This window comes from Cibotium barometz, chromosome 17 (genome assembly GCF_041138505.1).
Source record: "Cibotium barometz isolate CiBa-2024 chromosome 17, ASM4113850v1, whole genome shotgun sequence".
Lineage (NCBI taxonomy): Eukaryota > Viridiplantae > Streptophyta > Polypodiopsida > Cyatheales > Cibotiaceae > Cibotium > Cibotium barometz.
Window position 1 is genome coordinate 8,169,581 of NC_141062.1, and position 27,248 is coordinate 8,196,828.

The 27,248-nt window shown below is 40.4% G+C and overlaps 1 protein-coding gene across 1 annotated transcript; it reads right to left on the bottom strand.

The window, feature by feature from the left end:
• Positions 1–639: 639 nt before the first annotated feature.
• Positions 640–3,354, bottom strand: LOC147629640 (uncharacterized). The gene is made up of 5 exons (XM_086811145.1): positions 3,169–3,354; positions 2,925–3,066; positions 2,223–2,751; positions 1,776–1,856; positions 640–1,684 (listed from the first exon to the last, which is right to left on the bottom strand). The coding sequence occupies exons 1-5, from the start codon at positions 3,250–3,252 to the stop codon at positions 1,183–1,185; spliced, it is 1,338 nt and encodes a 445-aa protein (XP_086667271.1). The 5' UTR covers positions 3,253–3,354; the 3' UTR covers positions 640–1,182.
• Between the last annotated feature and the right edge of the window lie 23,894 nt (positions 3,355–27,248).

A 27,248-nucleotide genomic window follows, 5' to 3' on the forward strand; every position in this document is an offset into this window, starting at 1 on the left:
CCTTCATGGTCATACTTGCAAGCCCTTGCGTAAAGCATTGAAGTTATGCCGGACCTCACAACCCTTTTTAGCTTATTAACGGATATTCAAAATGCATGCGATGAAGCTAATACACCATCTAATCAAGGATGCCCTTTAAAAACTTGGGATTTCAAGTAGCAACTTGTTTCCAATTCCTAGAAAGGTCTCAACTACGAAGAGAATTAATAATGATGATGTGAAAAGATGTGTGGGGCAATGTTTCCATGTCGAAGGCATATCGACACTAGCAAGTCCAATGTGGAAGGCTAATGAATCATTGATAGTCTTTCAATATGATGCCTTTAAGAACATTTTGATAGATTTAAAATAGATGCATCAAGCCATGGTGAAGTTCTATCGCCTTCCCTTGCATGGTGAGTTTTCTTTCCTCTTGTATTTTTTGGTTTGAGAATTACTACCCTGCCTAAAGTGGTAACAAGATATTCATTTGTGATTTATTGTGCTAGGAGACACACTAGTGTTCATGCTTAAATTGGAGAAGTGCCAAATTGTCAAAGGGACAAGGTTGTAGCATATAAGCATCACGTTGATGAATGAGGCAATGGCACAGGCATGGGCTCTGCATGGGACACGAAGGAAATGTGGTGGATTGGATCCTTCAAAAAAGTACCAAATTCGATGTTCAAGAGAATACCATGCATCACAAAGGTAATAAAGGATCAGGTAAATGATGGCAGACCGCTGTCTCAAGCTACTATAGTACACTCTTCTAGTCCTATGAGTAGGTACATTCTCAGGGGATGTGTAACAAACATAACTTTGTAACTACTATAGTACACTCTTTTAGTCCTATGAGTAGGTACATTCTCAGGGGATGTGTAACTTTTCACATGTGAACTGAATTACTGTACAAGAAAACTATTACTCCTGAAGACGTTCTTCGGCAAAATAACCCATGGACCTATCACTACAAAAATTTCGAGGCCACACGTACACTGAAGACATGTAGAACAGAACCTGACGCGAGCTCCTTGCACAGACCGTGAGATGAGCTATTCAAATCTATATACGGTCTCGATCGGGTGAGCAACTCCCTTCTGTCATTTCTAACTCGGCTTGCAAATTCATTTCCAATGCCAACAGAAATGGATAGCCAGCACCCCGCATCATGCCCAACCATGGCACCTAAGCATGGGTGCTTCATGCCAACCTTACCATTGATAACATCACCAATGTGCACACCTTGAAAGTTACAGCCTGCACCTCCTTCTTGAACCTGGCCAGATGTTCCTTTCTTTGTGGCCTGGCTTTGCAACAAAAATCCCCCATGTGCCTTACCACTGATCCAAACTTCTGTAGTGCTGATGAGAGCCATAGCAGTCCCACACCCCGCAGCAAGTACATCAATTTGGTGCTGTCCATAGTTGCATTCAGGCACAGCATTCTTGAAACCACAAACAACACTAAGGCAAGGCCACTCCCGGCAAGTCCAACAGCAATCTGATTCAATACATTAAAAATCTCTCCGTATTTCTCCTTTGGAATGGTTTTCCAAGTCAAAGCAGCTTTGCTGGAGTCCATAAGAGGATAGATAAAGATGAGCTCATACAACTGGAAAGAGCCACTCTTGAATAGGTCTCGAGTGACCCCCTTCCGAGGTTTCATTTGTCGAGACCTTTCTTTCTTTCTTAATCTGTCAGCTCTGTTGAGGCAAAAGCAAGCAACAGAAATCAGGTGACCTTCCTATAAAGTGGTATCTTCTATGCACACTTTCTATGGATTCAATAACTCACCTTCTGATAGTTGATGGTTTAATTGAGTGCACTGCTTCAGAGCCCAAATTTGTCATTTGTGTGCTCACATCCTCTGGACAGCTGAGGATGCAGAAAAAACTTCATCAGTCTTTACACACCTGAGATGAAGCCTGCGGGCACACTCACATGTGCAGACACTGACTCACATGTGCAAGCTTGCACATACAGTTCCACAAACGCACCCGTACACACTTTTCCCCTTAATGCACTTCATTTGATCTCCTTTTACGATACTTACAAGTCTGTTTGCACACCCTCATATCGGAAAGCTTGCACAGAAATCTACACACTTCATTTAATCTCACCCTGTCACACTTACAGAGATCTGCTAGCACATGTACAGACATACAACAAATGCACACGCATGCAAATTCATCCTCATCCAAAATCAATGCAATTCATATGAGCTTACCATAAGATACTTACATATCTGCTGGTAACAGTTTGACCATCATCACATTAGGGCTGGAACCATGCTGGCAATCCGATATCACGTTGCCTCCACAGTCGCAACCTAGAGTGTTCGGGAATGTGATATCCATCCAATTATTGTCTATAGTTGTGATGATCTCACTTCCTTGGATTCCCATAGAGAAATAACCAGGACCACATGCTGGATTGTAACAACTGCAGTTAAAATTCCATGGAAGACGAAGTTGTTTGTTTGGGCTAAAGATAGCAGGGTGCAACGCATAGGTCGGTGCTTGTGGTGTGCGCCCGTTCCCACTGTCACCGATAGCATGCACAGGTTTGAAAGGACCCTCATGTAAAGATAAAGTATCGTAGCCCCATTTCAAAGCGTTCAAGGAAGCACTCTCATCTGGCAGCCTAGAGGTACTTCCTGGCACTGCAAAGATGGTTGATTTTCCACCCTCCACTGATGATATGAACCTAGGAGGGTGATCATAAGGTTCGGTGGTCCCGAACTTGAACAGAACAAAACCATTGCTGCTCTCTGTTGAAAAGTCATGAAAGTCAGAAACATAATCAAGATCATGACCCCCCACCAAGTTTCTATGAATTTTTCATGGTGGACAGTGGCCTGGGATCGACGAATCCAATTTCAGACTCCATAACCTAAACCCCACCTCACATAAAACTAGATGTGAGAAAAGCATACGGCAATACCTTCTATGTCAATCAGAGTAGCATCTTCACGGTCCTCTGTCTTTAAACCTCCAGTGACAAAGCTATGGCATAGCTTCCCAGGCGTCCTTCTGGCAGCAGAGGCAGGCTTCTCAAAACAAAGGCAACCTGGAGCTTCTAAGCCCTGCGAAACACAAGCTTCGAAGCTTCTGAGCCCTGCCAAACACACGGAAACAGAGAGAGAGAGAGAGAGAGAGAGAGAGAGAGAGAGAGAGAGAGAGCACACCTTGATGAAGGCTCTTTCCTGCCCTCTGATGTGAAGAGGGAGGGTCCATGAAGGGGCAAGCACAGAGTGAAGCTCCACAGCCATAGCCGCTTCAAGAGACAGAAGGCAGACGTTCCGATTGGAACAATGGCGACAACAGTGCAAGGGGGCTCATAAATCGAAGATAACATGATGTGTTCATATGGGTAGACAAAAGCTTTGAAGGGCCCGCCATAGCCAGAAGGCCAAAGAAACTTGGCAGCTCTCCCCTCCGCCAGCTGCACGAATTTCGCATCTTACGGCCCATATTCAAAATGAATCAACGGCCCTGACGTTAGTATCTGCAAATGCGGACCACAAAATTATATGTTTGTTTGGGAAACCGACGGTAGCCACAAGGCTTGTTATCCCCCAATAATATATGGCACCAAAATGTTTTTTGACATTTCCATTAAAATATATTATGTGTTTTTCTAAGATTTCATTTTAGTATGTAATGTTTAATGCTTGAAAAAGTCACTGAAATGCATATCTTCTCTTATTAAGGCACTAGGTAAAATGATGACCTCACATTGTTTCTATTTGCATGCAACCCCCATACCCTTTCTATTTGCATCATTCACCCATATCCTTTCTATTTAAGGTCCACACGTCTCTATAAGAAGCCTCAAAGAGCCCACTCAATGAGAAGAGGGAGGGAGGGAGAGAGAAGGAGGAGAGGGAGGTGGTGGGGGAACTCATCTTCTAAGATTGTATTAATTAAACACCACGTTAGTGGCATTTAGTTAATACATATCAAATAATTAGTCTGAATATACATATCAAATAAGTCTTGATATCCCAATGTATCAATGGAGTGTGCTTCGCCATATCACACTCCATTGAGACAAATTTTGGTATGTGTTAATAAAGTGGCCACTTTAATACTAATGTCAAAAACTCGTCCACCCCTCGGTCACGCCTCCCCTTCCTTCCTACCTACACAGTTGTCCACGGTCCCTCAGGCCTCTGCTTCCTCCCCTCTCTCCTCTTGCCAGTCACGCCTCCCCTTCCTTCCTACCTACACAGTTGTCCACGGTCCCTCAGGCCTCTGCTTCCTCCCCTCTCTCCTCTCTCCTCTTGCCAGTGTGACGCCTTTCCACCCCTAGCTCTTGCCTCTCCTCTGTGCTCCTGCCAGGAAGAGGCGCCTATGTCACCCGTCTCCCACTTGCTTGTGGAAGAGAGCTTTTACTCCCCCTGTAGACGGAAGAAAAGGCAGAGATCTCAGCCAGTGCACGTCTGCGCATGGCTCGTCTCACGAACGCAAATAGGCAGAGAGAGAGAGAGAGAGAGAGAGAGAGAGAGAGAGAGAGAGAGAGAGAGAGAGAGAGCAACCACCACGGATACCAAACACTCCTTAGCATCTTTAGCCCTTTGCAGAAGTGGGAATGGACAACCTCATTCTCACCCCCATTTCCACATTTGGCTCGGCCGCGAAAATGCATGGGTACATGCCATGGCTACATGCCACGAAGAAAAAAAATCCCCTGCTCAAGTCTTTCTAATTACGTCTTTTAAAAAGACCTTAGAAATCAACCCTTAGGCACCTTGGCTATAGAAAAAACTTCGCTCCTCCCAAACAAATTAATTAATGCAAAAAAATAAAATAATAATGGTGTCATATCACAAAGGGGGGACAAGTGAAAAAATGTATTTCTTTTCATTGAAAAGTTTATGAGCCAAGTGGTTCACACAAGTTTCAAATGAAACTAGCCATGAATGGATTATAGTGGTGGGCTTACTCTACGGCCATCCATGGAGTGCATGGAGACAGAAAAGGCCAGCCAGTCAAAGTCCTTTTTCCATGTAAAAAAGTGATTGTGTTGTCCACATGTTTATGAATCACCCCTAAGTTTGATTGCAATGGACTAGATAGGTTGCTCTGCTGATGTCTTATTACACACTAAGGGTGGCTTCATACATCCCACCTAGCCACACTTATATATTAGTGGGCAAGCTTCCTAGCATCCTATCGTTGCCCGATGTTGTGTTGGATCCAACTCCTATTAAAGTTTCACCCAACTGGCGAAATCCCTATAGAACACGCTTATCTTGCTAAATGTAAACTCTTGAGGGATATTTAACTATAGATCACACTTATATTGTTGCTAAATGTACACTCTTGAGGGATATTTACCTATAAGCTCGATTCGTTCTTGAGTAAAAATTAGCTAGCAAAATCAAAATCCTAGCTAGCTTTATGATGAGTTGAGCCCTTTTTCCCAAGCATTAAGTTGCATGTTTATCTTATGAAGCCCCCCTTAGGGCTTGTGGCCTTCATCAATATTACCCACTCACCGACATGGAGTTTGGACAAGCACGATTTCTAGTCCATGGCTAGAAGAAGGTAGCCATGATTGGAGCCCCCCTTAAGGGCATGGGCACAGCCTACACGGAAAAAATTACAAAGAGTCCTAACACAAGGATCAAATCAAAGCACATAAATCCATATCAACAACTTAGATCAATGATTACAAAGCCGTATTTCTTCAATATGTGATTTCATTGACTAGGCTAAAACATGCCTCAAATAAACATGTTAGTGTACTCTCAAATCTTTGCGTCTCTAAGAAACCACTTGAATAGCTACCCTAGGATTCTAGTTCCATGAATTAACTATTACATTGTGTTTTAAAAAACGTGATTAGTCCCTCTATAGACTATGCTAAACAATTCACTAGTTTTCTCAGTGCTACCAATAACTTACACGACTAGATTTATAACTCTTTCCCCCTTTCAAATGTTTTTTATTTCTTCCTATATTGTTTGAAAGAATAATCTTCATATGGCTCATTCAAGTACATGCTATTATGATGGATATTTCAAAACATTTTATGTAGAGAATCTAAACAAAAAAATTATCCACTTGGAAATGAGTAAGAAATTGCAATCCCATCCTTCAAACATTTAATTAACTTTACAATAAAAAATCCAATTTTAGTAGTATTATGAGCTACCAGCTAACTAGGAAGTAGGAATTTCGAGAGTTTTTGCTTAAAAAGTTGTGAAAAACACATGGAAGCTTTTGATTTAGTTGTTTATTAAAAGGGCCCTACCAAGTGAAAATATTTTTTTTGTAAAATCTCTTTGGAAGATCGAACACTAGATGGAAGGGTGCAGATTTGAAAAATGAACCCCTTGCCATTGGCTAGAGGAACTATCACTTTTCCACTTGGCTTTGCATTATTTGTTGTTAGTATGTGTGGCATGCTTTTTTGAATTCTATGTGTGAACTAGAGACGTACGTCTAATACCCTCCCCATAGTTTCCAAAGGAAAACATCTTAGCTTTGGCGTAATCATCTTAACAAAATACCATATTCACTTTGATGTCAATCCCTAATTGGCCTAACACTCACCCCATCCACAAAAACAAGCAAAACAAAACATCAAAGGCTAAAGTGCACCATTCAGGTAGGGACATGCTACTCCAACACCTTAAGTGTACCATTCAGGTAGGAACATGCTAGTCCAACACCTTACAAGTCAAAATAATGCGTGATGGGATTTATATGTATAAATGAAGCAACTTCAAACCCTTCCACAACACCATAAAGAAGTCTTGCATGTTGTTTACATACTTCAAGTGATATATGTCATTATTGTGTCCCTTTTCATTAAAAAAACCTTATCCTTGGACTCCCCATGGGAGCTACTTTTAATGCCCTCTCAATGGTCAGAAGTTATTCATCAATCAAGTTTCTATACATGGTCTTAACATTTTCTTTATTCACTATCAAGAAATAGACATTTAGAAAGAACTCTTGCGTGTTGTTTACATACTTCAAGTGATATATGTCATTATTGTGTCCCTTTTCATTAAAAAAACCTTATCCTTGGACTCCCCATGGGATGCCCTCTCAATGGTCAGAAGTTATTCATCAATCAAGTTTCTATACATGGTCTTAACATTTTCTTTATTCACTATCAAGAAATAGGCATTTAGAAAACATTCACATACACCATGCACACATCGCTATAAAAGCTGGTTTTTTTTAATTCTAAGAGATATAACTAGTTTTTAATGCATACATCATAGCTTTTTAAAAAATCCAATTATTTTTTGATGATGCTAAGAGAGTATGACTAGAGCCATCTAAGTGTAGATCATTCACATAATAACTTCCAAAGCAGATTTTATGGCATGATTTCATACATGTCCAAGGCTCTATGAACACCTTTTCCTTCCACCACGCAAATTATTCTATATTGGAATTCCTTCCCCTTTCAAGAACTTTTTGTTTTCATGGCTTTAGGCTTGAGACACTTTAGGCTTTAGGCTTGAGACACTTTAGGCATTTATTTATGATCAAACTTTTTTGTGCCATGTTGATCATTATCTTGTATTACAATAGAATGAGGGTATGACAATGTTTTTATAACTACAGGTCTCCTGGGAAATGTCGGGGCTATTTCACTGTTATTTTTGTTGCAACAAGATCATTATTGAGCAATAATTATAGCAGCAAAATTTTGCTACTATAATCATTGGCTCAGTAGCAAAGATAAACCTATTAAAAAAAAGTTGGGGTAGACTGGGGAGTCATCACAGTACTCCCCAGTTTGCTTGAGCCTTTGAAAATATAAAAGAAAGAGGTGAACCAAACTTGTGGTTTTTATTCATCGATATATTGAAAGATTTATAAAAACATTAGAAAGACCTATATTCAACGAGTTCAAGTGATTACAAAACACTGACTGGCCACAAAATATGATAAGGCTAATGGGTAAGGCCTTTGGCCATATAAAAAATAAAGCAAAAAGGATGATTAATCATCATCTTCATCAAAATCCTTTGGCTCATCTCCATCTTCATCTTCATTCACTTCCTCTTCCTCCTGTGCATAGTCTGGATCATCATCTTCTTCATCCTGCATACATGCATACATGCATACATGACTAAGATAACTATAAAATAATAAAAGAGAAAAGGACTTATGTATTACTTACCTCGTTAGTTTTAGTTCCCAAAACGGACTCGTTCAAGTGAACACCTCCCTTTTCTTGTCATATAGACAAGAAAAGGACTTATGTACTACTTACCTCGTTAGCTTTAGTTCCCAAAATGACATCGTTCAAGTGAACACCTCGTACATGCATCCAGGCCCACAATTGTTTTCAGGGGTCTCTAAACCCATAATCATATTCTTCTTTTGTTGGGTCACACCCAACAACCTCCCTCTAAAAAATAATTAGATAAAGATCAAATGTAAAGTTGAAGACAAAATTATAATAAATTAAAGAGAAGAGTAAAATATACACTTGCAAAGCGTGCAATAAAGGAGGATTTCCCTCATGACCCAAAAGTGAGAAGCTCCTCGCTTCCGTAGTCTTGAAGCACTTGTCGATGCTTGTTATTGATATGCACCTGGGTGCTTCCTCACAAAGGTACGTGCGTACCTCCAATCCTCTATGAGCAAACACTAGGCTTCTCCAAGTTGGACTTGGCCACTCTCATAATGTTTGCTCTCCTATTAGAGAGTGTAAGCTTCGTCCTCTTCGTCATCTAGTCATCCGAGAAGACCAGGCTCAGATGTGGAACTGGAAAGACAACTCATCTTGTGCTTTCCATTTTTTTAAAGAGTTTGTGAACTCTAGATTCACAACTACATGTATTCGATTCATGGCCTTCTTCCCTCTACTGTCCCATGATGAGCGACCCATCCACATCTATGCCATATGGAAACTCATGTGGATCATATGGTGGCATTACTCTCCTCAGGGATGGTGCATAAGTGTGGGATGATGAACCCCTCCTCTCTTGCTATGAAGATGTTGTGGGAGACTTAGATAGAGGTGATTCTCCAAAAGCAATAGCACCCTGCTCCCTCACCATTACTACCATGTGTAGTAGACACCCCAGACTCCCTACGTCACTATGGTGGGCATGGGTCTAGTTGAGTGGTTTTGATGGTATGTTGGCCTACATATAAGGATACATGAAGAGATTTACTCAATGCATAAATACATAAATAGGAATAAACCATACAATGAGAGAAGATACACCTATGTATGCAAAAATTGTGTCCATACCTACTGCCCATAACATTGATTGATGATGGCAAGCAAGTTCACAACATTTGGTTCCTGACAAGGGTCGATCAGAATTGAAGTTCGAGGAGCAGAAGCCATGATTTCCTACACAATACATATAATTATGTATATAAGATATGATTAGAGTAAGCATGAGAGATTCATGCATAGAAGCCTTATGCAAAGAGCTTCATGCATAGAGGCTCTATGCGTAGAAGCTCGCACAAAGCATCCCTCAGCGTAGAGCTTTATGGATGAGATGAAGATGCATAGAAGCCCTAAGCTTAGAGCTTTATGTGTAGAACTTCAATGCATAGAGCCTCTATGCATGAAGTTCCATTGAAGCTCTATACATAGAGCTTTGTGGATAGAGGCATCATGCATAGAAGGTCATCCATATAGCTTTATGCATAAATACCTCATGCAAAGACATACAACACATACACAAACCTAAAAGCATACAAAAACACATGAAACATAAGAGAAAGTGTTGAGCTCTTGCCAAAATAGCTCTATGTATACAATCAAAATATCTCTACATATACAACCAAAATCAATCAAAATAGCAATCCAAATCGATCTTGCATAGAAGCTCAAAGCATAGAATTTCTATGCATGCATAGTAGATCTATGCATAGAACTTCTATGCATAGAACTTCTATGCATGAGCTTTATGCAAAGAACTTCATGCATAGTAGATCGATGCATAATGAATAACATAGAGCTTAAACAAAAAATACTCAAACAAAAAAGTTAAATACTCAAATTAGTTATTAACATTCTATGCATGAACCTCTATACATAGAGAAAGTATGATTATCTATGCATAGAAGCTCTATAGAAAGAGCTTTATGCATGAAGCTCTATGCAAATATGGGAGATAGAAAGGGTTAAAGATAGGGAAGATCTCAGGGGGTTCACTCTATGTAAACCCTCTGTATCACGTGCATTCAATGCCTACTTTAAAAACCCCTTATCTACTACTATGAATTTTTCATGAATAAAACACACCCTTTTTCTATTCAACTTGTGAATACCCCCTTTAAATGGTACCCTTTTGTATGTGCTACGCTTACATATTTATGAGTGACCCGAGGGAAAGATGAGGGTGAGGTTGAGAAATCAAAGATAGAGCTACAGGAAAGCTCATTTGAGCGGCAAGCCAAGAAACAATATACAAAGACAAAGAACACAAATGAAAAAGAACTTGCCACAAATTGTCCAATAAAAAGGTATAAATGACTACCAATGCATGGTGAACACGTGGTCTCCAGTTGACCACTTCCCAAGAAGTTACCAATTTCACCAAAGGAATGAAACATGTAACCATTTCCTTTAGCCACAATTCTGTGGTAGAAGTGACCACTGTATCTACCCACATGGATTCACCCATTACAAAATCCGTCCATGGGACCTCTGCCATCTCGTAACTTCTGCTCGGAAGGTCAGAATCACCAACTAATCTTCTACCCCACTGGTTCTACTGAGCCATCTAGAGTGTTAGACTAATTCCCATCCATTTTGCTGAGCTGTCCATTTTTTATCATATGGTAATTTCCCATAATATGGTTTTTCAACTGGAATCCATTCACCAGTTAAGGCAATGGTACATCATCTATTGTGTGACCAGAGACAAGGCACCCTGGCCGACTTGAACCAAAATATGGTAAGGACCTCATCGTGATTTTAATTTCCTAGAGTGAAAATGCAATACCGGGCCTCCTACTTCAAAAATATTAAACTTTGTGTTGTGGTCCACCCAGAGTTTGTGCTCACGTTGTACTACTTCCACCTTTCAAGAGCTTCAGAATCTATTCTCGTTCAAGGCCATTAATTAATTCAATCTATGACACGGGGACTCTTTAATAGGAAGATGAGTAGAAACAACTACTCTGAGAGTAGGCACAATGAACTCCATGGGTACCACCACTTTTAGGCCTTACACCAAAGAAAAAGGCTTTAAGCCGATAGCTACTTTATAAGCCGTTTGAAAAGCCCATAATCTTGATCCCAATCCGTCTAATTTTCATTGACTACTTTCTTCAAAATCTTCTGGAGGATTTTATTGGTGGATCCCGCCTGACCATTTACTTTGCAGGATAATAAGCCATGGACTTCTTATGAATAATCATATCCGTTAAACTGTGGATTATAGAATTAAGAAAATGTCCACCTTGATCACACTGACTAATTCAATCAAGCACCAATAAAACAGGTCATAATCATTTCATATAAGATTTTTTCTACTGATTCCACCTGGTTGTCCCCTCAAGGTGTGTTTGCATACATTGCACTCTCGAGCCATTTGTCATGCATCCGATAAGGACTATTGGCCACCAAAGGTCGGCTTGGAACACCTTCTTCCATGTGATATCACGGGAGAAGTGTGCATATGTAATGCCTTGATGGGATTTTGCCAAGATAGGGGTACACATCTCTTGACTCTTCTTATCCCTGCCTCCTTCCATGTCCCCCTCTCATTTTACTCTTCTCCATGTCCCCCTCTCATTTTACTCTTCTCCATCTCTCCCTCTCATTATCTCTTGTGCTTTGTGCCAAATGTCTCTCACCCTAGTCCTTCTCTCAAACCCCTAACCTCTCAATGAGTCAATGGGCATAATAAGACACACATCCACTATTTAGGATAGATAGCAATGCTTGGATGCCCAATGAGTAGGATCTCCAGTTGGATAGTGATGTTAGATACACAGAGACACTTAGACAATTGAAAGAACTAAGCATATGTAATGAAAGGTTCTCACATATTAAGACATAGGAACATAACTATAGTACTATAGTACAATTATATGTAAGGCATAGTCATGAAACTAAGCAGATGCATTGAAAGGAGCACACATAATAAGACATGAAACTAAGCAGATGCATTGAAAGGAGAGCACATAATAAGACATGAAACTAAGCAGATGCATTGAAAGGAGAGCACATAATAAGACATGAAACTAAGCAGATGCATTGAAGGAGCACACATAATAAGACATAGGCACATGAATATAGTACTATTATATGTAAGACATAGGAACATAACTATAGTACAATTATATGTAAGATATAGGAACATAACTATAGTACAATTATATGTAAGACATAGGAACATAACTATAGTACAATTATATGTAAGGCATAGTCATGAAACTAAGCAGATGCATTGAAAGAAGCACACATAATAAGACATGAAACTAAGCAGATGCATTGAAAGGAGCACACATAATAAGACATAGGCACATGAATATAGTACTATTACATGTAAGGCATAGTCATGAAACTAAGCAGATGCATTGAAAGGAGCACACATAATAAGACATAGGCACATGAATATAGTACTATTATATGTAAGGCATAGTTACATGTCATTCCAAAGCACTATGGAGTGAGTGAGAGACATAGTAACAATTTTGCACTCTCATTTTGGTAGCACCATGGGAACCAAGACACAAATGGCCTCTCTCCCTTTATTGACATTGACAAGTGCATTTTGTTTTTGCTTGAGCTTTGGTGTTTTAGAGCGATTGCTGCCTTAACCTTCTGTACCCTTTTTGGTATCCAATTTTTTGCAAAACCTTGGTAGTATGCATTATTAGCATTGCTCTTGATAGCTAACAATTTTGAGTTAGTGTAGCTTGCTTACGCTCTTTATAAAGATTCTGGTGGCATCATTCCTTTTGGTTTTGCGGCGGTCAACGCTTATCTCCCTTCTTCTTCCTTGGTAGTAGCCAAAACTCTTTTTTTCTTATTGTTGTTGGTACCAAGGACACCTTGCAAGGTGGACTTGGGCACCACGAAAATGTTCCATGTGCCAAGATAACCCCACGTATCACTCATGAAGCAAGCACAAGCTCTAATGCCTATCTATCAAAATCCCTTACCGCCGAGAAGTCTACACATAACAAGAGGTATGTACAAACTACCATGTGCCAAGATAACCCCACGTATCACTCATGAAGCAAGCACAAGCTCTAATGCCTATCTATCAAAACCCCTTATCGAGAAGTCTACACATACCAAGAGGTATGTACAAACTACCATAGTTGCCATATCCACCTCTGATATGACCACCTTAACACTGGTTCCTCCAAGAACCACACCAGTACAATAGTGCTACTATGCTCGCAGAGACATAGACTTAGGAACAAGATATCTATAAGAGAGCTATGAGTCTTCTGAACAACAAGACCCATATGAGTAACAACATTATGATCCCTACGGGTATCAAACCCCCTAGTGCTCCAAGCACTCCAAATACCATGTTAAATCCCAATGTAACTCCTTACAGAGGCACATGTTACAAGTATTCGACCATACCTATAAGGAGTATCCTAACAACGTGACAATCGCCCCCATGATAGCAGCATATGTTACCACTTCAAGATGATACTTAACTTTTTGAGCATGCAAGGAGAATTGATTTATACAGTCCCCCTTAATGTCAGCACAAGGATCTAAACCAAGTCTCTTTGTTCAAAGCCACGATGAGCAAAAACAATGTGATCCCTATGGGTATCCCAAGTAGGCTTCACCAAACTATACCTCTTTGTTTGACAACATGGTGCAATAAAGAGTGAGAGTCCTCAACAATATGGTACGTAGGTCACCAAGGCCACCAATGCAATGCTTCTTGATCCAAAGCCCCACATTATATTATAGGGTGTCCTCACACAAAGACCTTACACAAAACACCCATTTTGCTTCAAGCACTCCATCTCAACAATGTAACTCCTTATGGAGGCACATGTTACAAGTGTAGATTCGACCATGCCTATAAGGATTGTCCCAACTAAGCGATAATCACCCCCATTATAGAAGCATATATTAAGTTGTTACCACTTTGATAATACTTAACTTGTTGAGCATGTAAGGAGGAATTATTCATATATGCCCCCTTAATGCCATCATAAGGCTCCCCTCCATAGAAAAACCATTTGATCAAATCAAAGGATCTACAAATAGAGGCGTTCTAGCATGCAACATAGAAGATGCCTATTTAGTGGAGCAAAAATGTAGCGAAAAAAGAGAAGCATAGAAGCATGTTAGTGTAGTGACACCCCCTCCACCCCTATATCAATCATTCCTCTAATAGCGACAAAAATCTGTAAATAGAGGCATTCTAGCATGCAACATAGAAGATGCCTATGTAGTGGAGCAAAAATGTAGAGAAAAAAGAATAGAAGCATGTTAGTGTAGTGACACCCCCTCCACCCTTGTATCAATCATTCCTCTAATAGCGACAAAAATCTGCGTGCTAGGTGTTGATCCATGGGATCCACCTTTAGCGAAAGTTCCACCATACCTTATAAAGGTGATCAAACCACCACCCACTCCATAAAAAAACTTTGGAAGGGTTAATCTAGCCACATGGCCAACCATACACCATTGTGGGAAGCTACTTCTTTTTATAATACCTTGTAATCATTAGGTAGTAAATTGTTGGGATCTTAAACTTAAATGACAGCAACAATAAGCAACATATGTAGAATGAGAGAAGGGAGTGCTACCAGAGTGCTATCGAGAGAGCTATTGAGAGAGAGTTGGAGAGAAGGGAGTGCTACCAGAGACAAGAGAGAGTTGGGAGAGAGCTATTGAGAGAGAGTTGAGAATAATGAATAGTGAGCAGATAGATGTGGCTAGTTGGATCATGAGGACCATTAAGAGATACTCTCTAGTCCTCACCGAACGCTCCATACTTGTATGATTTCAATAGTAAATTCCACACCAAACCATATCTCTCCATGTAAATAGGTGTGGGTATCTTGCTTGAGGAGAGCTAGCTAGGGCTTTGGCCTTGAGGTTGTCCTTGGGATTTGGTGCTAAATATTTGAGAAATTTTTTTGCTAACTCCTTCATGCTTATGTCCTTGAGTAGGACTCTAGTTGGTGGTGTTGGTGGGGCACCCTTTGAGGCTTCGGATGATGCATCCCCTATCACTTGGTTCAGGTGGACTTCTATATCCTTGTCTTGAAAATTATCATCTAGGTCTATTGCCTTTCGCAAAAACACTCATCAAACATGTATTGTATAGACCTATAGAGATGGTATTGAATCCTCTTCATAAATCAATTGATGAGGGGATAAGTCATCTAGGTGTATTGCCTCACAGAAGCACTCATGTAGTGTCTAGACCTATAGAGATGGTCATGAATCTTGTTTCTCTTGAGACTAACCATCAATTGATCAATGTAGGATAAGACATCTAGGTCTATTGCCTTGCAGAAATACTCATCAAAGATGTAGTTTCTAGACCTATAGGGATGGTCATGAATCCTCTTGGTCTTGAGACCCATCTTAAAATTGATATGAGCAATAAGTCATCTAGAGATGGTCATGAGTCCTCTTACTTACTCTTGAGACTAATTATAAATTGATTAATGATTGATAAGTCTTCTAGGTACATTACCTCTTTAAGACTGGTCATCATCCATGAGAAGATGTGAGCCCACAGTTTGGAAAAAAAACACACGATTCAATACACATGAGCTTGGAGACATGAGCTGTGAGTCTGGACACGCGACTTAATAGACATGACTCTAGAGGTAGGTGTACCTTATATTATACCTTATAGACTTGCACATGTGATCATGTAGACGTGAATCTATATATGTGAATCTATAGGAATGAGCTTGGACATGTGAGTATAGAGGTGTAAGCCTAGAGATGTGAGCCTAGCAAAAAAGAACACACTTATTTTTTGTAACTTGAGTAGAATGAACATGTTTGAAATCAGTTTTAGACATGTCTTTAGGAGCATTAGAGGCCTTTGATGTGAACTCGATCTAGACTAATTGCTCAAAATAATAATACAATTGATTATTGTAACACACCAAAGCACACTTCCTCAAATGACCAGCACTCAAAAAAGCACCCCTATTAAGAAGACTAAACTCTTTTGGATCCACCTTATGCGAGGAGATTGGAAGAAATAATCCAACTAAATGCAAATGCAAATGCAAACGTAAACATGAGTGAAGGAACAATGAAACACCTAGAAACAAGAGCCACCATGGTCCTCCAAGATTTAGGTTCACCGACTGTACTGGCTCTGTAAATAGTGCTATAAAGTTCATGAAAAGGGCATTATACTTTCCTATTTTTGGGCAAAGCTCTAGATCCACCAATTGGCTTTGTAAATAGACTTTCCTATTTTTGGGCTAACCTCCAAAGAAGAAATACCAAGACCATGAACCTCAACTTAGGAAGTTGTTAAACTAAGTGGGATGCCACAATGTTTCAAAAATTTGGTGTGGATCCTAAGCTAGGCTTATCCCAAGCTGACCATGACCATGCACCCACAAATAATCATAATTACAACAATTAGGACATGCCTCTCTTTTTTGGTACCATTAGGGATAAGTGTTCCTTAAAACACCTAACGACAAGCTTTACACAGTGCAAGTAGGAGTCCCACCTTCTCAAGGAACCCACTATAGAAGCTTCTTCACCATGAAACCAAGTTCCACTTCTTCTCCATTTGGACATGGAACAAGGAAAATGGGAAGGGTGAAGAGTCAATGTTTGGGACTACCTCAAACCAAAGGGATCCACAAGAGAATTTACATGTGTCCCCAAAACAATGAGCCTACAACCTCAAAGCTAGGCCAGAGGATAAGTGTCATTGGAAATCACCTAGCCCAACCCCGTGGTGTAAGAAATCCTAAACCCTAAATTAGAGGGTTTTGTGCAACCACTCCCTTTTACATTCCATTTCCATGTAAATATATATAGAATAAAGTTTTAGGATGGCGTTTGAAATGGGAAGGGGGTTTACCATAAACATAGCACCTGGGCTCAAAAGTTTTAGGATGGCGTTTGAAATGGGAAGGGGGTTTACCATAAACATAGCACCTGGGCTCAAAAGTTGGGCAAAACAAAACCGATTTGCACCTACACCAACCTGGGAGCTGGTTAGCCTAGTTTTTAGAAAATTTTAAGAGTTTCTAGACTTGATAAGAGTTCATTAAGGTTCATAATCCTAGTTAATGATAGTTATATAAGTAATTAAGTGATTTTAATTATTTTTTATTAATTTTGTATGCTTCTAAGCTACCAATTAAAATAATGGTAGTTATATAAGTAATTAAGTATTTTTAATTATTTTTTATTGATTTTGTATGCTTCTAAGCTACCAATTAAAATAATGATAGTTATATAGGTAATTAAGCATTTATTATTATTTTTTATTGATTTTGCATGCTTCTAAGCTACCAATTCAAATAATACATGAACAAAAATTAACTATCCCGCTAATATACATTTAATGGAGCTTAATGCTTACATTTTCAGACTTGATTCCACTCCTAATCACAAATTTTAAGTTATTTCTTGATTCAATGCAACGAAAGAAAAGCCTTATGGGCTCCAAATTCATATAAATCACCAAGAAACCAAGGTTTCCCCTTCCAAGATAGGAACATAGAATGCCCTAATGGAAATAAGGTTTTAAAAAAATAGTAAAGAACTATCTAGACACATCCAAGGCCCTAAAACTATATGTTTTTTATTGTGACCTCCTAATCACCACCACATGGAAATACTGGGCGATCCCAATAGCTTGGAATGGAAGGATGAACAAAGCTAAGCCCTAGGCTAGTCCTCATCTTGGCAGCACCAAATATTTTAAGTCAAGAGCTAGCCTAAGTCTTTACCAAATCATGTGCTGTTTGAGCCTTGCCTAAGAGCCGCAATGTAACATTCTAATGTGCTTGTGTTAGCTTGTCCACCATCAACATCCTCACTCTGTTGTTACATTGAAATGCTCCTTTGCTAATGGGGGGTGAAGGAAGAGCTCCCTATGCCTAGATGGAGGCAAAAAGAGACTCATCTTTGAGGTGATTCTCTCTCACAAAAGGCACAGGAAAGTGATTGCAAGAGGGAAACCTACAACAAAACATGTCTAGCATGCAGCATCGATCTTAAGTATTCTATTACAAGTGAATGATTGTGTATTGCTTGTTGAAATTGTATGCTCATGTTAGAGATAAGATGTGTGTGTGTGTGTAGCAAACCGTCTCATGTTAGAGATAAGGTTTGTGTGTATCAAACCCTAGCCTAGAAGCTATAAATGGATCAACTCTCTCTCAATATTGTGTGATAGGTGTAAGGTGTTCTTGTAAACCTTGGTCTCAGCTAAAGCAATGCAATAAGCTTTTTGCTACATCCCCCCTCTCTCTCTCTCTCTCTCTCTCTCTCTCTCTCTCTCTCTCTCTCTCTCCCCCCCCCTCATAAACCTTATCTTACTATCGTTGCTCTTCCTAACATGGTATCACAACCAGTTTGCATCAAAGGGGCTCCCCTCATTTGAGCTCTCGTTTGCCTTCAACCTGCCCTTGGCCTCCATTGCTAAACGGCCCTTTCAGTAGCCTTTCAGTAGCCTATGCGGCTACGTCTTTGTGTGTCAAAGTGTGGCTCACAAAGAGACCTTGTGTGTGCGCACCGCACTATAGTTTAGGTCACCTGTGTGTTTTGGCTGGCTATTTTAGAGCAGGCAGGCAAGCTTTCGCCCCCCTTACACTGCTCGTTGGGCACCCCTTAGCATGGTCACCTCCTCTTACAAGACGGCAAGTTCATGGGATGAGATGGCAAAGTTGTATGGAGAAAAGAGCAAGCACTCCCGTATCTCTCTCAATTTAAAAATTTTTGGCCTTGAAATGAAGAGTGGAGAGTACCTTGGAGGCTTCATAAGAAACATGAAGAGCATAATGGGACAACTTGCAAGCATTTATGCAAGAATCAAGGAGAAGGACACCGTGGCGGTCCTTCTCAAGGGGATGCCTGCCAATGAATTCTCCAACCTTATCACCACCCTAAAGCACCTTCCCAACCCTACCTTTGAAGGCATTGAGGCGACTCTCCTTGAAGAAGATCAACGACTATGGGTGAAGAATGGAGGATCTACATCGACTTCTCCTACTACATCAAATGAGGCTCTTGTCATGAGGCATAACGTTAAATGCTCTTATTGTAACAAAAAGGAGCATACAGCCAATCAATGTTTCAAAGGTCAAATGTAGTAAGTGTGGAGAGCAAGGGCACACTACTTCAAGGTGTCCACCACAACATGCTTCTAAAACAAGAGGTGGGAAACTTTGTATCCAATGCCTCTACTTCTAATGATGGACTCCTATGATAAAGGAGTGTTGTAATAAGTTCACATTGTAATTCACAAGCCAATTCTTGTACAAGCCTATGTTATAAAGGCTTTCCCCCTTATTTTTAGGTACATGAGTATGTCCAATGTCTTCCCATGTGGCCATGTGGCCATGTCCCATGGTTAGCATTGAGGGGGGGTGTTGAAATTGTATACTCATATTAGAGATAAGGGGTGTGTGTGTGTGTGTGTGTGTGTGTGTGTGTGTGTGTGTGTAGCAAACCATCTCATGTTAGAGATAAGGTTTGTGTGTAACAAACCCTAGCCTAGAAGCTATAAAGGGATCAATTCTCTCTCAATATTGTGTGAGAGGAGTAAGGTGTCCTTATAAACCTTGGTTTAGCTAAAGCAATGCAATAAACTTTTTGCTACATTTCTCTCTTTCTCCACATAATCCTTATCTTACTATTGTTGCTCTCATCCATGCTTCCTAACATTCCTTAATGTCAAAAAGGACTTATATAAGGACTAATTTTCACACTAAGCCAACCAAACCTAAAAATAGTCTAGTAGTCTCTATTGCTTTTCTTAAACAAGTATGTACATGAAGTCTTTAGACTTTTCCTATTTCACATTAAGTTCCAACATCGCCATCTTACATAAGATAATTTATTGTTCGAGTAGGTAAGGTGGTAAAATGGCTTATGAAAACCATGTTAGCCTATAAACTGGTTAACATCAAGTCCAACACAATCTTATACATTAGGAATGAGAATTGCACAAAACACTCAACAAAAAGCACACATAATGCAAGCAGTGCAAGCAGGAGTCTAACCTTCTCAAAGAGTCCATTATGTAAGCTTCTTTACCATGGAACAAGCTCCATGGTCCTCTTCGTTATAGGACATAGTGTAGGAAAAATGGGGAAGAGTAAAGAGTCAATGACAAGGAATATCTCAAACCCAAGAAATCCACAAGAGCAGTCACACAATAACATCAATCACATAATGTGTCCCTAACCGCAACAAGCTTGCTACCTCAAGACTTGAGGTTGTAGAGGCAGTGTGGATTTGAATATGCCTTTAAGGATTATTCAAACAGTATGACAATCACCCTAGTGTGGCCAGAGTATCAGCCACTTTTAAGGATGATTCAAATAGTATGACAATCACCATAGTGTGGCCAGAGTATCAGCCACTTTGCGGAGCCTTAACTTGTTAAGCGTATAAGGAAGACTTATTCATAGAGTCCCCCTTATTGGCATCACAAGGCTCCAAAACAACATGACAAGGGAAGTAGCCAAGGAAACATCTAAGGCAACAAAGAAAAGAAAAAATCTCAAGCTTCAACCTCAAAGCTATCAGGCTAAAGAACCGGAGGTGCAAGCCTCAAAAACCATAGTAGCTCCTAAAAAGGCTAATAAACTAGAACTTGAGGTCCAAAAGAAGAAAACCTCGACTAAGAGCATGTAGATACATATTCCATGAGTAGTTTGTAAGGACAATGACATCATGCCCATTGAAAGTAGTTTAGACAAGAGCTCTAAATGCTTCTCCAAAAGTTACCTCCCTAGCAGACAACCAACTCTTTCTTCTCTTTCCAAAGAGAAGAAACCCTTAACTATGCAAAACTTTCAAAGAAACACAAGGAGTACCCTAACCCTATGCTAGAGATGGAGCATATGAAGCAAGAGCTTGTGAGGAAGGATAGGTTTAATTAGATCCCATCCTTGAGCAAGTGGTCAAATAGGATTCATTGATCCCACCTAAGCATCCCACTTGAGCGTATCCTTGACGTCAGAGCTAATCATAGAGCCTTAGAGCATGTCAAAGGCCTTAACTGAACTTGTAACCATTCTTAATAATCCACAAAAAGAGCCAATTTCGGATCCTCTATCTATAACCAATCCACCTGACCTTCCATTGCTAGATGTTTAGTGAGGAGGAATCAATGGAAGGTGAAAGTTGACCTTTCATGGGTTATCATAGCCACCATAACATTTTCGTTGAGGTGACATGTGAGAGCTTCATTTTGACCTCATCAGTGGCACCGCTTCCTAGGGTAGACTTAGTGTACATCCCAGAGCCCACCACTAGGCCCACCTCCAAGTGAGTGTGAATATCGCCTATGTAGGACATACGTAGGCCTCACAACCTTCTTGTCCTTGGAAGTATGACTCTCAATAAGTTCTCTTTTGTGAACAAATATCAACTTTGGTGGAGAGACTTATCCGGTTGGATGATGATTGGGAAACCTAAGAGCCCACACACAACTAGCCTAAAGAGGAGGATGAGGATAAGCCTTGCTCACCTGGAGCACGCTCCTTTTATATCCAAGACAAAAAGACAGTTAAAAGTTCCATGAGTAAGCTCGGATATTATTTTGAAAGAAAAAAAATGAATGCCATGTTACCTTTCATATATAAAGGAACAAAGTTATCCACAATCTTGGGTGGTGGTGTTGGTGGCAGCATAATCTCCAAAAGGAGGCTTAGGGAAGTCCACTACTTGTAGGAATAAGCCCCATGGTTGCTCATCGAGATGAGAACACATCTAAACCACATTGGGTGGCATCCTTTAGGATGTAAGTATTAAGACCTTGGGGGGAATAAGCCCCATGGTCAACCTCACCAATGAGAACACATCTAAACCACATTGGGCATCATTTAGAATGTAAATATTAAGACCTTTGGGCTAAGCTTCCACCACAACATTTGTGGTGATAGATTTTTAGAGAAGACTGTCGCACACCATGATCCTCAAAAGGCCTAATATGCAAGACGTAAGGCTTGTTCATCACGATCGGAAAACCAATCACATTTATATACGCAAAGGTAACCAATCCTTGAAAATAGACCTTAAAACAGGCAAAACTCACCCCATGAGTTGAGGCATTCTTGCAATGAGCCTAACATAACCATTTTAACCGCTTCACTCGTTCGTTAATATTTGCAAAGCATGTAACACAAAAGCTCACATCGGATTGTCCAAATTGCTTAGTCTCGTTGATATCTATAGAGAATGCAACATAGACACTCACACCACGTCAATGAATATCTATAGAGCTTGTAGTAAGCTATTGGATGATGAAGATGAGGACCCAAAATATGACTTGCTTCTGGAGCCTAACAACTTCAAGGATTAGATTCATGTTCTGAAAACCCATAGATACTCTTTAACAAAATCTTGGGAAAAGGTTTGCATGATTGAACAATGTTGAAATCATATCCTAGTTTGTGCTAGATGCATTTGAAAAAAACGAGTAGCAGAGCTTTCTCAACTTGAGTTAGAGTTTTCCCAAAAATATTGCTTAGCTTTGTGTGGCCAGCATTGGTTGACACTGGGACTAGACACTACTTTTAGACGTGGATGTTATTAAGTGCCAACCAACCCTCACATCACCCACAACTACCCTACCCCTCGGTTGTTTTGAGACAAAGTTTTACATTAGAACTAAACCTACGCCATGCAAGTTTTATGTGACCCCCCCTTAGGTACAATGAAAAAGCACATAATTGCATTTGATTATGCAATCAATTGGTGAGGAAGAACCACAAAACTCAAGCTTTCCCAAGGGTTGGTTACCATACCCTTGGTGGATAAAGACACCCCAAACCTATTAACATCCTAAGCCTCGTCTTTCACTCACATCCCTTCACCTCTAGTAACCCCTAACACTCAAGACTCTACAAGACTGCAACTCCTAACACTCAACACTTTCACTTACATGCCTTCACCTCTAGTAACCCACACTCCACTTGCCTAGCCGAACCACCCACTCAAACCATTATGGAGATCTAAAACCTTATTGACATAACATAAAGGCCACCCCCTAAACATCAACCTCAATGAACCTTTGGGGAGGTCACCAAGAAAGACTGGGTACCCAAGTATATCTTGGCTAGCCAAGGAAGATACAATGTCCAAGCAAAGACCTAGCAACCACCATTTAGTAGCAAGAAGCCAACCCTTGAGTAGAAATATACCAAGTGGGAGCCCATAACAAAGGAGTATATCCCAACTCGAGCCCCAATGTTCCCTATTAAAATGTTAGAAGCTCAAGGCTTCTACGATAAAACTCTTTCGTTTGGGTCCCAAAAACCTCCCGGTCCGCATCTCAATCTCTAAGAGAGTCATATGGTGGGGGCTCAAAACCTAATTTGATCCCAATAGTCGACATTTTGTTCGATCATAACCAAGTTGTTAGATTGTTAGAATTACAAGCCTTCTACAAAGGAAACCTCTACATTTGGGTCCCAAACTCAAGAAATCCCGGACCACAAGTCTCTATAACCATGCCATCAAACGTTAAATCAAAGATGGAATGGAGACCAAACATTGTGCCTTGAATGCCAACCTCGATGCTTTAGCAAGAATGGAGAGCAGTAGCTACCATTTCGTTTCACATACTGATACCACACCTCTAAACAACTCGAAAGAGGTTGTGGACACCAAGTAGGAGGGGGTAATATATAACCATGTGCAACGGCAAGTAGGAGGGGGTAATATATAACCATGTGCAATGGCCCTACGTAGGAGGGGGTAGTATATAACCATGTGCAACGGCCCTACGTAGCCCTGTTTTCATTAAAGAAGAGCTACACATGGTGCCAAACCCCAAAGATAGCTATGCACACACTTTGGCATTGTCAATAGTTCTCAAGGCCCAGGTAAATCACTATGGTCCCATTACACCCACGTGCACCACACTGCAAATGCCAACCCACTGCTAGTTGGAACTAGAAGGATAAAGCTCAATCAAGTGTACCAAAAAAAATCAAAGGCAATGATGTCAAAGCTTTAATTGATAGGCAATTTTTCACCTTCACTCAATGAGCTCTCGTGATATGCTTGAAACCTTAAACACCCATTGTACATATGTAATGTAGCACCTCCTACCAATTGTAGGAACACAAATACCTAGAAATGATTAAAAGCTCAAAAAACAAAACAAAACAAAAAACTAAGAAATACCAGACAAGCACATGCACACACATTCACATATACACTCACACACACACATTCACATATACACTCACACACAAAAACCTCCAAAACCGCACGTGCAAAATACAAGTGTTCACTCTCTAAATATGAACAACCCAACCCCCCCTCTCCACACTTGCCCACACTTTCCCACATGGGCATACACATTTGCATGCACATGCACAATGCACACACTTGGGCATGCACATCCGCCCCTCTCAAAATGGATGTGCTTAAACTTACATTAATTAAAAGAAGCCCCTTTCCCTACTTTCTTTTTTCTCCATTATTATTTTTCAAATGCCCTGGCCCCTCCCCCTATTTTTTCCTAAATTTAAAAAAAATGAAAAAAAGAAAGCAACACGGGGCCACATAGCGCGCCTACGTGGTCTTACAGGCCAACAGCGTGGGCTCCGCCACACGGCGTACGGCAGTAAGCGGGGATGCAAATCAGGGCGCGATGGGCTGCCACGATAGCAACGAACGTTCTCCCGTTTGAGACGGCTTCCGCCACGGCGCTGGCTGAGGGACAGGTGAGAGAGAGAGAGGGACTCAGATCGTCTGCCACCGTCCACGAGAGAGAGAGAGAGAGAGAGAGAGAGAGAGAGAGAGAGAGGACGAACGAGCAACAAAGACGACAAAACCAAAAAGAAAGCAAGAACAAGGTGAGGGACACTTCAGAAGAAAAGCCTCGAAAAGGGAAGAGAGATCCCAAGGCGAGGATATCAACAAACCGCAGATGGAGAGAACCGAGAGATGAAAAATCAACATGTAAAACGGCGCATACAAGAAGGCATCCACAACAACCAAATTAAGCTGCAAGACTAGAAGACAAAGCGCAGCCACCACATTTATAAATAATTTAAAAAAAAACAGACAAACCCAAAGTGGCTGGCAAAGCCAAAGCAACCAGCAAGGCACCACCACCAGTATTCGAAAAAAACTATTTTCCCAAAAAGTAAAAAACCTTCATCTAAAAATTGTGAAATTATTTATAAAGAAAATTTTCAAGACAAAAGCCTAAGAACCAACCCAAAAATTACAAAACCTTCACCTACAAATTTGAGAAATTATCAATAAAGATTTTTTTCTCAAAATTTGCAGGTATTTATACCTTTAAATTTTAATTTTGAAGGTGGAATTACATTGTACCCAGGTTTTTTTCACACACTGATTGGTAGCCTCGATAAAAACAACCCTAGAAGTAGCCCAATAAGTGACAATGACAAAACTGAATCGAGAAATTCGCAATTGCAGCCGACAGCCTATCCACAATCTGACATAGGTGGCCCACATTGATAAACAAGCTTGTGCGATAAATTTCTAAACCCTCTTTTTATTAGTTATTTTGGCTCCCCACTGAGTTGGTAAAGCTAGTATAGTTGGGTTTGCTTGTAGGTGCATTGCCCAAAAAATCAAAAGCTAAACAACCGAAAAGTCCAAAAGCAAGTCCCCTTAATCAGCTTCCATTTACCCCAACACATCCTTTTGCAAGTTTCAAGTTTGCCTTAAAACTCTCTTCACATACATCATATCCCCACTAGCACTTATAACATAAACCTGGGTAGTCCATCCACCAACAATGTAGTCCATCCGCCATCGGCACTTATATCCAATAACCTGAGTACGCACTTGTATCCATAAAACCGGGGAGTCCATCTGCAAACAATGTGTCCATCTGGCACCAATCCATACACCCATGCCTCCTATCGGCTTCAATTGTGCCCAATGGTCTCAAACACACTCTGATCTAGACATACCAAAATAGATCCCATTTACACAAGTTGCATCAATGCTCCATGCCATCACTTTGCATGCTTGCCTTCAATCCAGTTGTCTTATTTTATCTTCTTCATTGAGTCTTGTTCTTGCTAAGTCTAGTCCTCTTTCCAGCTATAAATCAGAATTTCAACATCTATGCACTCACAAGGGCTACTAGCCTTCTATCCACGTCGTGTGGCATACAATTTGTAAAGACGTTCACCGAAGAATCCTCCATCTTGCCTCTCGCAGGCACCTTAGGGTTAGCTAGTATTTAAACAACCTCATTCTCAAGGTGGCTGTTCATTTTGTACTTCATTGTACCTTGAGCTCTTGCTCCTAGTGAACTAGCCTTTTACACTCTCTCCCCCCCTTGCGTTCTGTTTGGTCCGTGAGTGAGTGAGTGAGTGTTTGCAGCTTTGCTTCCATTCAAAGCTAACAAGATGATCACTAACATACCCTCCATTTGGCTGTAGATCAATCTCAAATCTACCACTGAACCTCGTATGATGCTAACTTTATGACATATCCTAAACCATCCACACCTCTCCACTTGATAGCAACTTGGATGATACAAGGATTTCATCACTAGGAAAGGGGGTATGTTAACCAATTCACTAGTTAACATGGTTTCACCCACATCCTACTGTAAGGCGCCTTGCCATCTTACCCGCTTGAACGAGCACCTATGTTTTGTAAGATGGCACTAGAACATATAAAGTGGCCTTACTATGACCTTAATGCTAAATAGGAAAGTCACTAACTTCGTGCACATATTTGCTTTTGACTAGAACTGGTGGCTTGGGACTATTTTTAAGTTTAACATGGCCTAGTGTGAAAGCTAGTCAATTGTCTATAAGTCATTTTTAACTTTGAGCAAGATTCCCTTGCTCTTGCTTGCTTGTGATGTATTGGATTCTTGCATGCTAGATGGTTGCTTGTGATGTATTGGATTCTTGCATGCTAGATGGTTGCTTGCGTGAATAGGTTTACTTGTAGGCCTCTCATTGGCTTCTTCTTCATCTGCCTTTTGTGAGAGAGAACTACTGTGAAGGCTATTCTCTTCTTACCTCCATCTAGGCATAGAGAGCTCTTCCTTCACCCCTATAGCTTTGGAGCATTCTAATGTAACAACGGAGGGAGGAAGCGACATAAAAGATAGTACATCCACATTGGGGAGTTGTATTT

What these genes read in the sequence shown, in the direction of transcription:
- LOC147629640 (XM_086811145.1), bottom strand. Translation starts at nt 3,252, where the DNA reads ATGGCTGTGGAGCTTCACTCTGTGCTTGCCCCTTCATGGACCCTCCCT. An exon ending in AAACTGTTACCAGCAGATAT is followed by an intron (nt 1,857 to 2,222) that starts GTAAGTATCTTA and finishes CTGCATCCTCAG; the next exon opens with CTGTCCAGAGGATGTGAGCA. An exon ending in AAACCATCAACTATCAGAAG is followed by an intron (nt 1,685 to 1,775) that starts GTGAGTTATTGA and finishes TTGCCTCAACAG; the next exon opens with AGCTGACAGATTAAGAAAGA.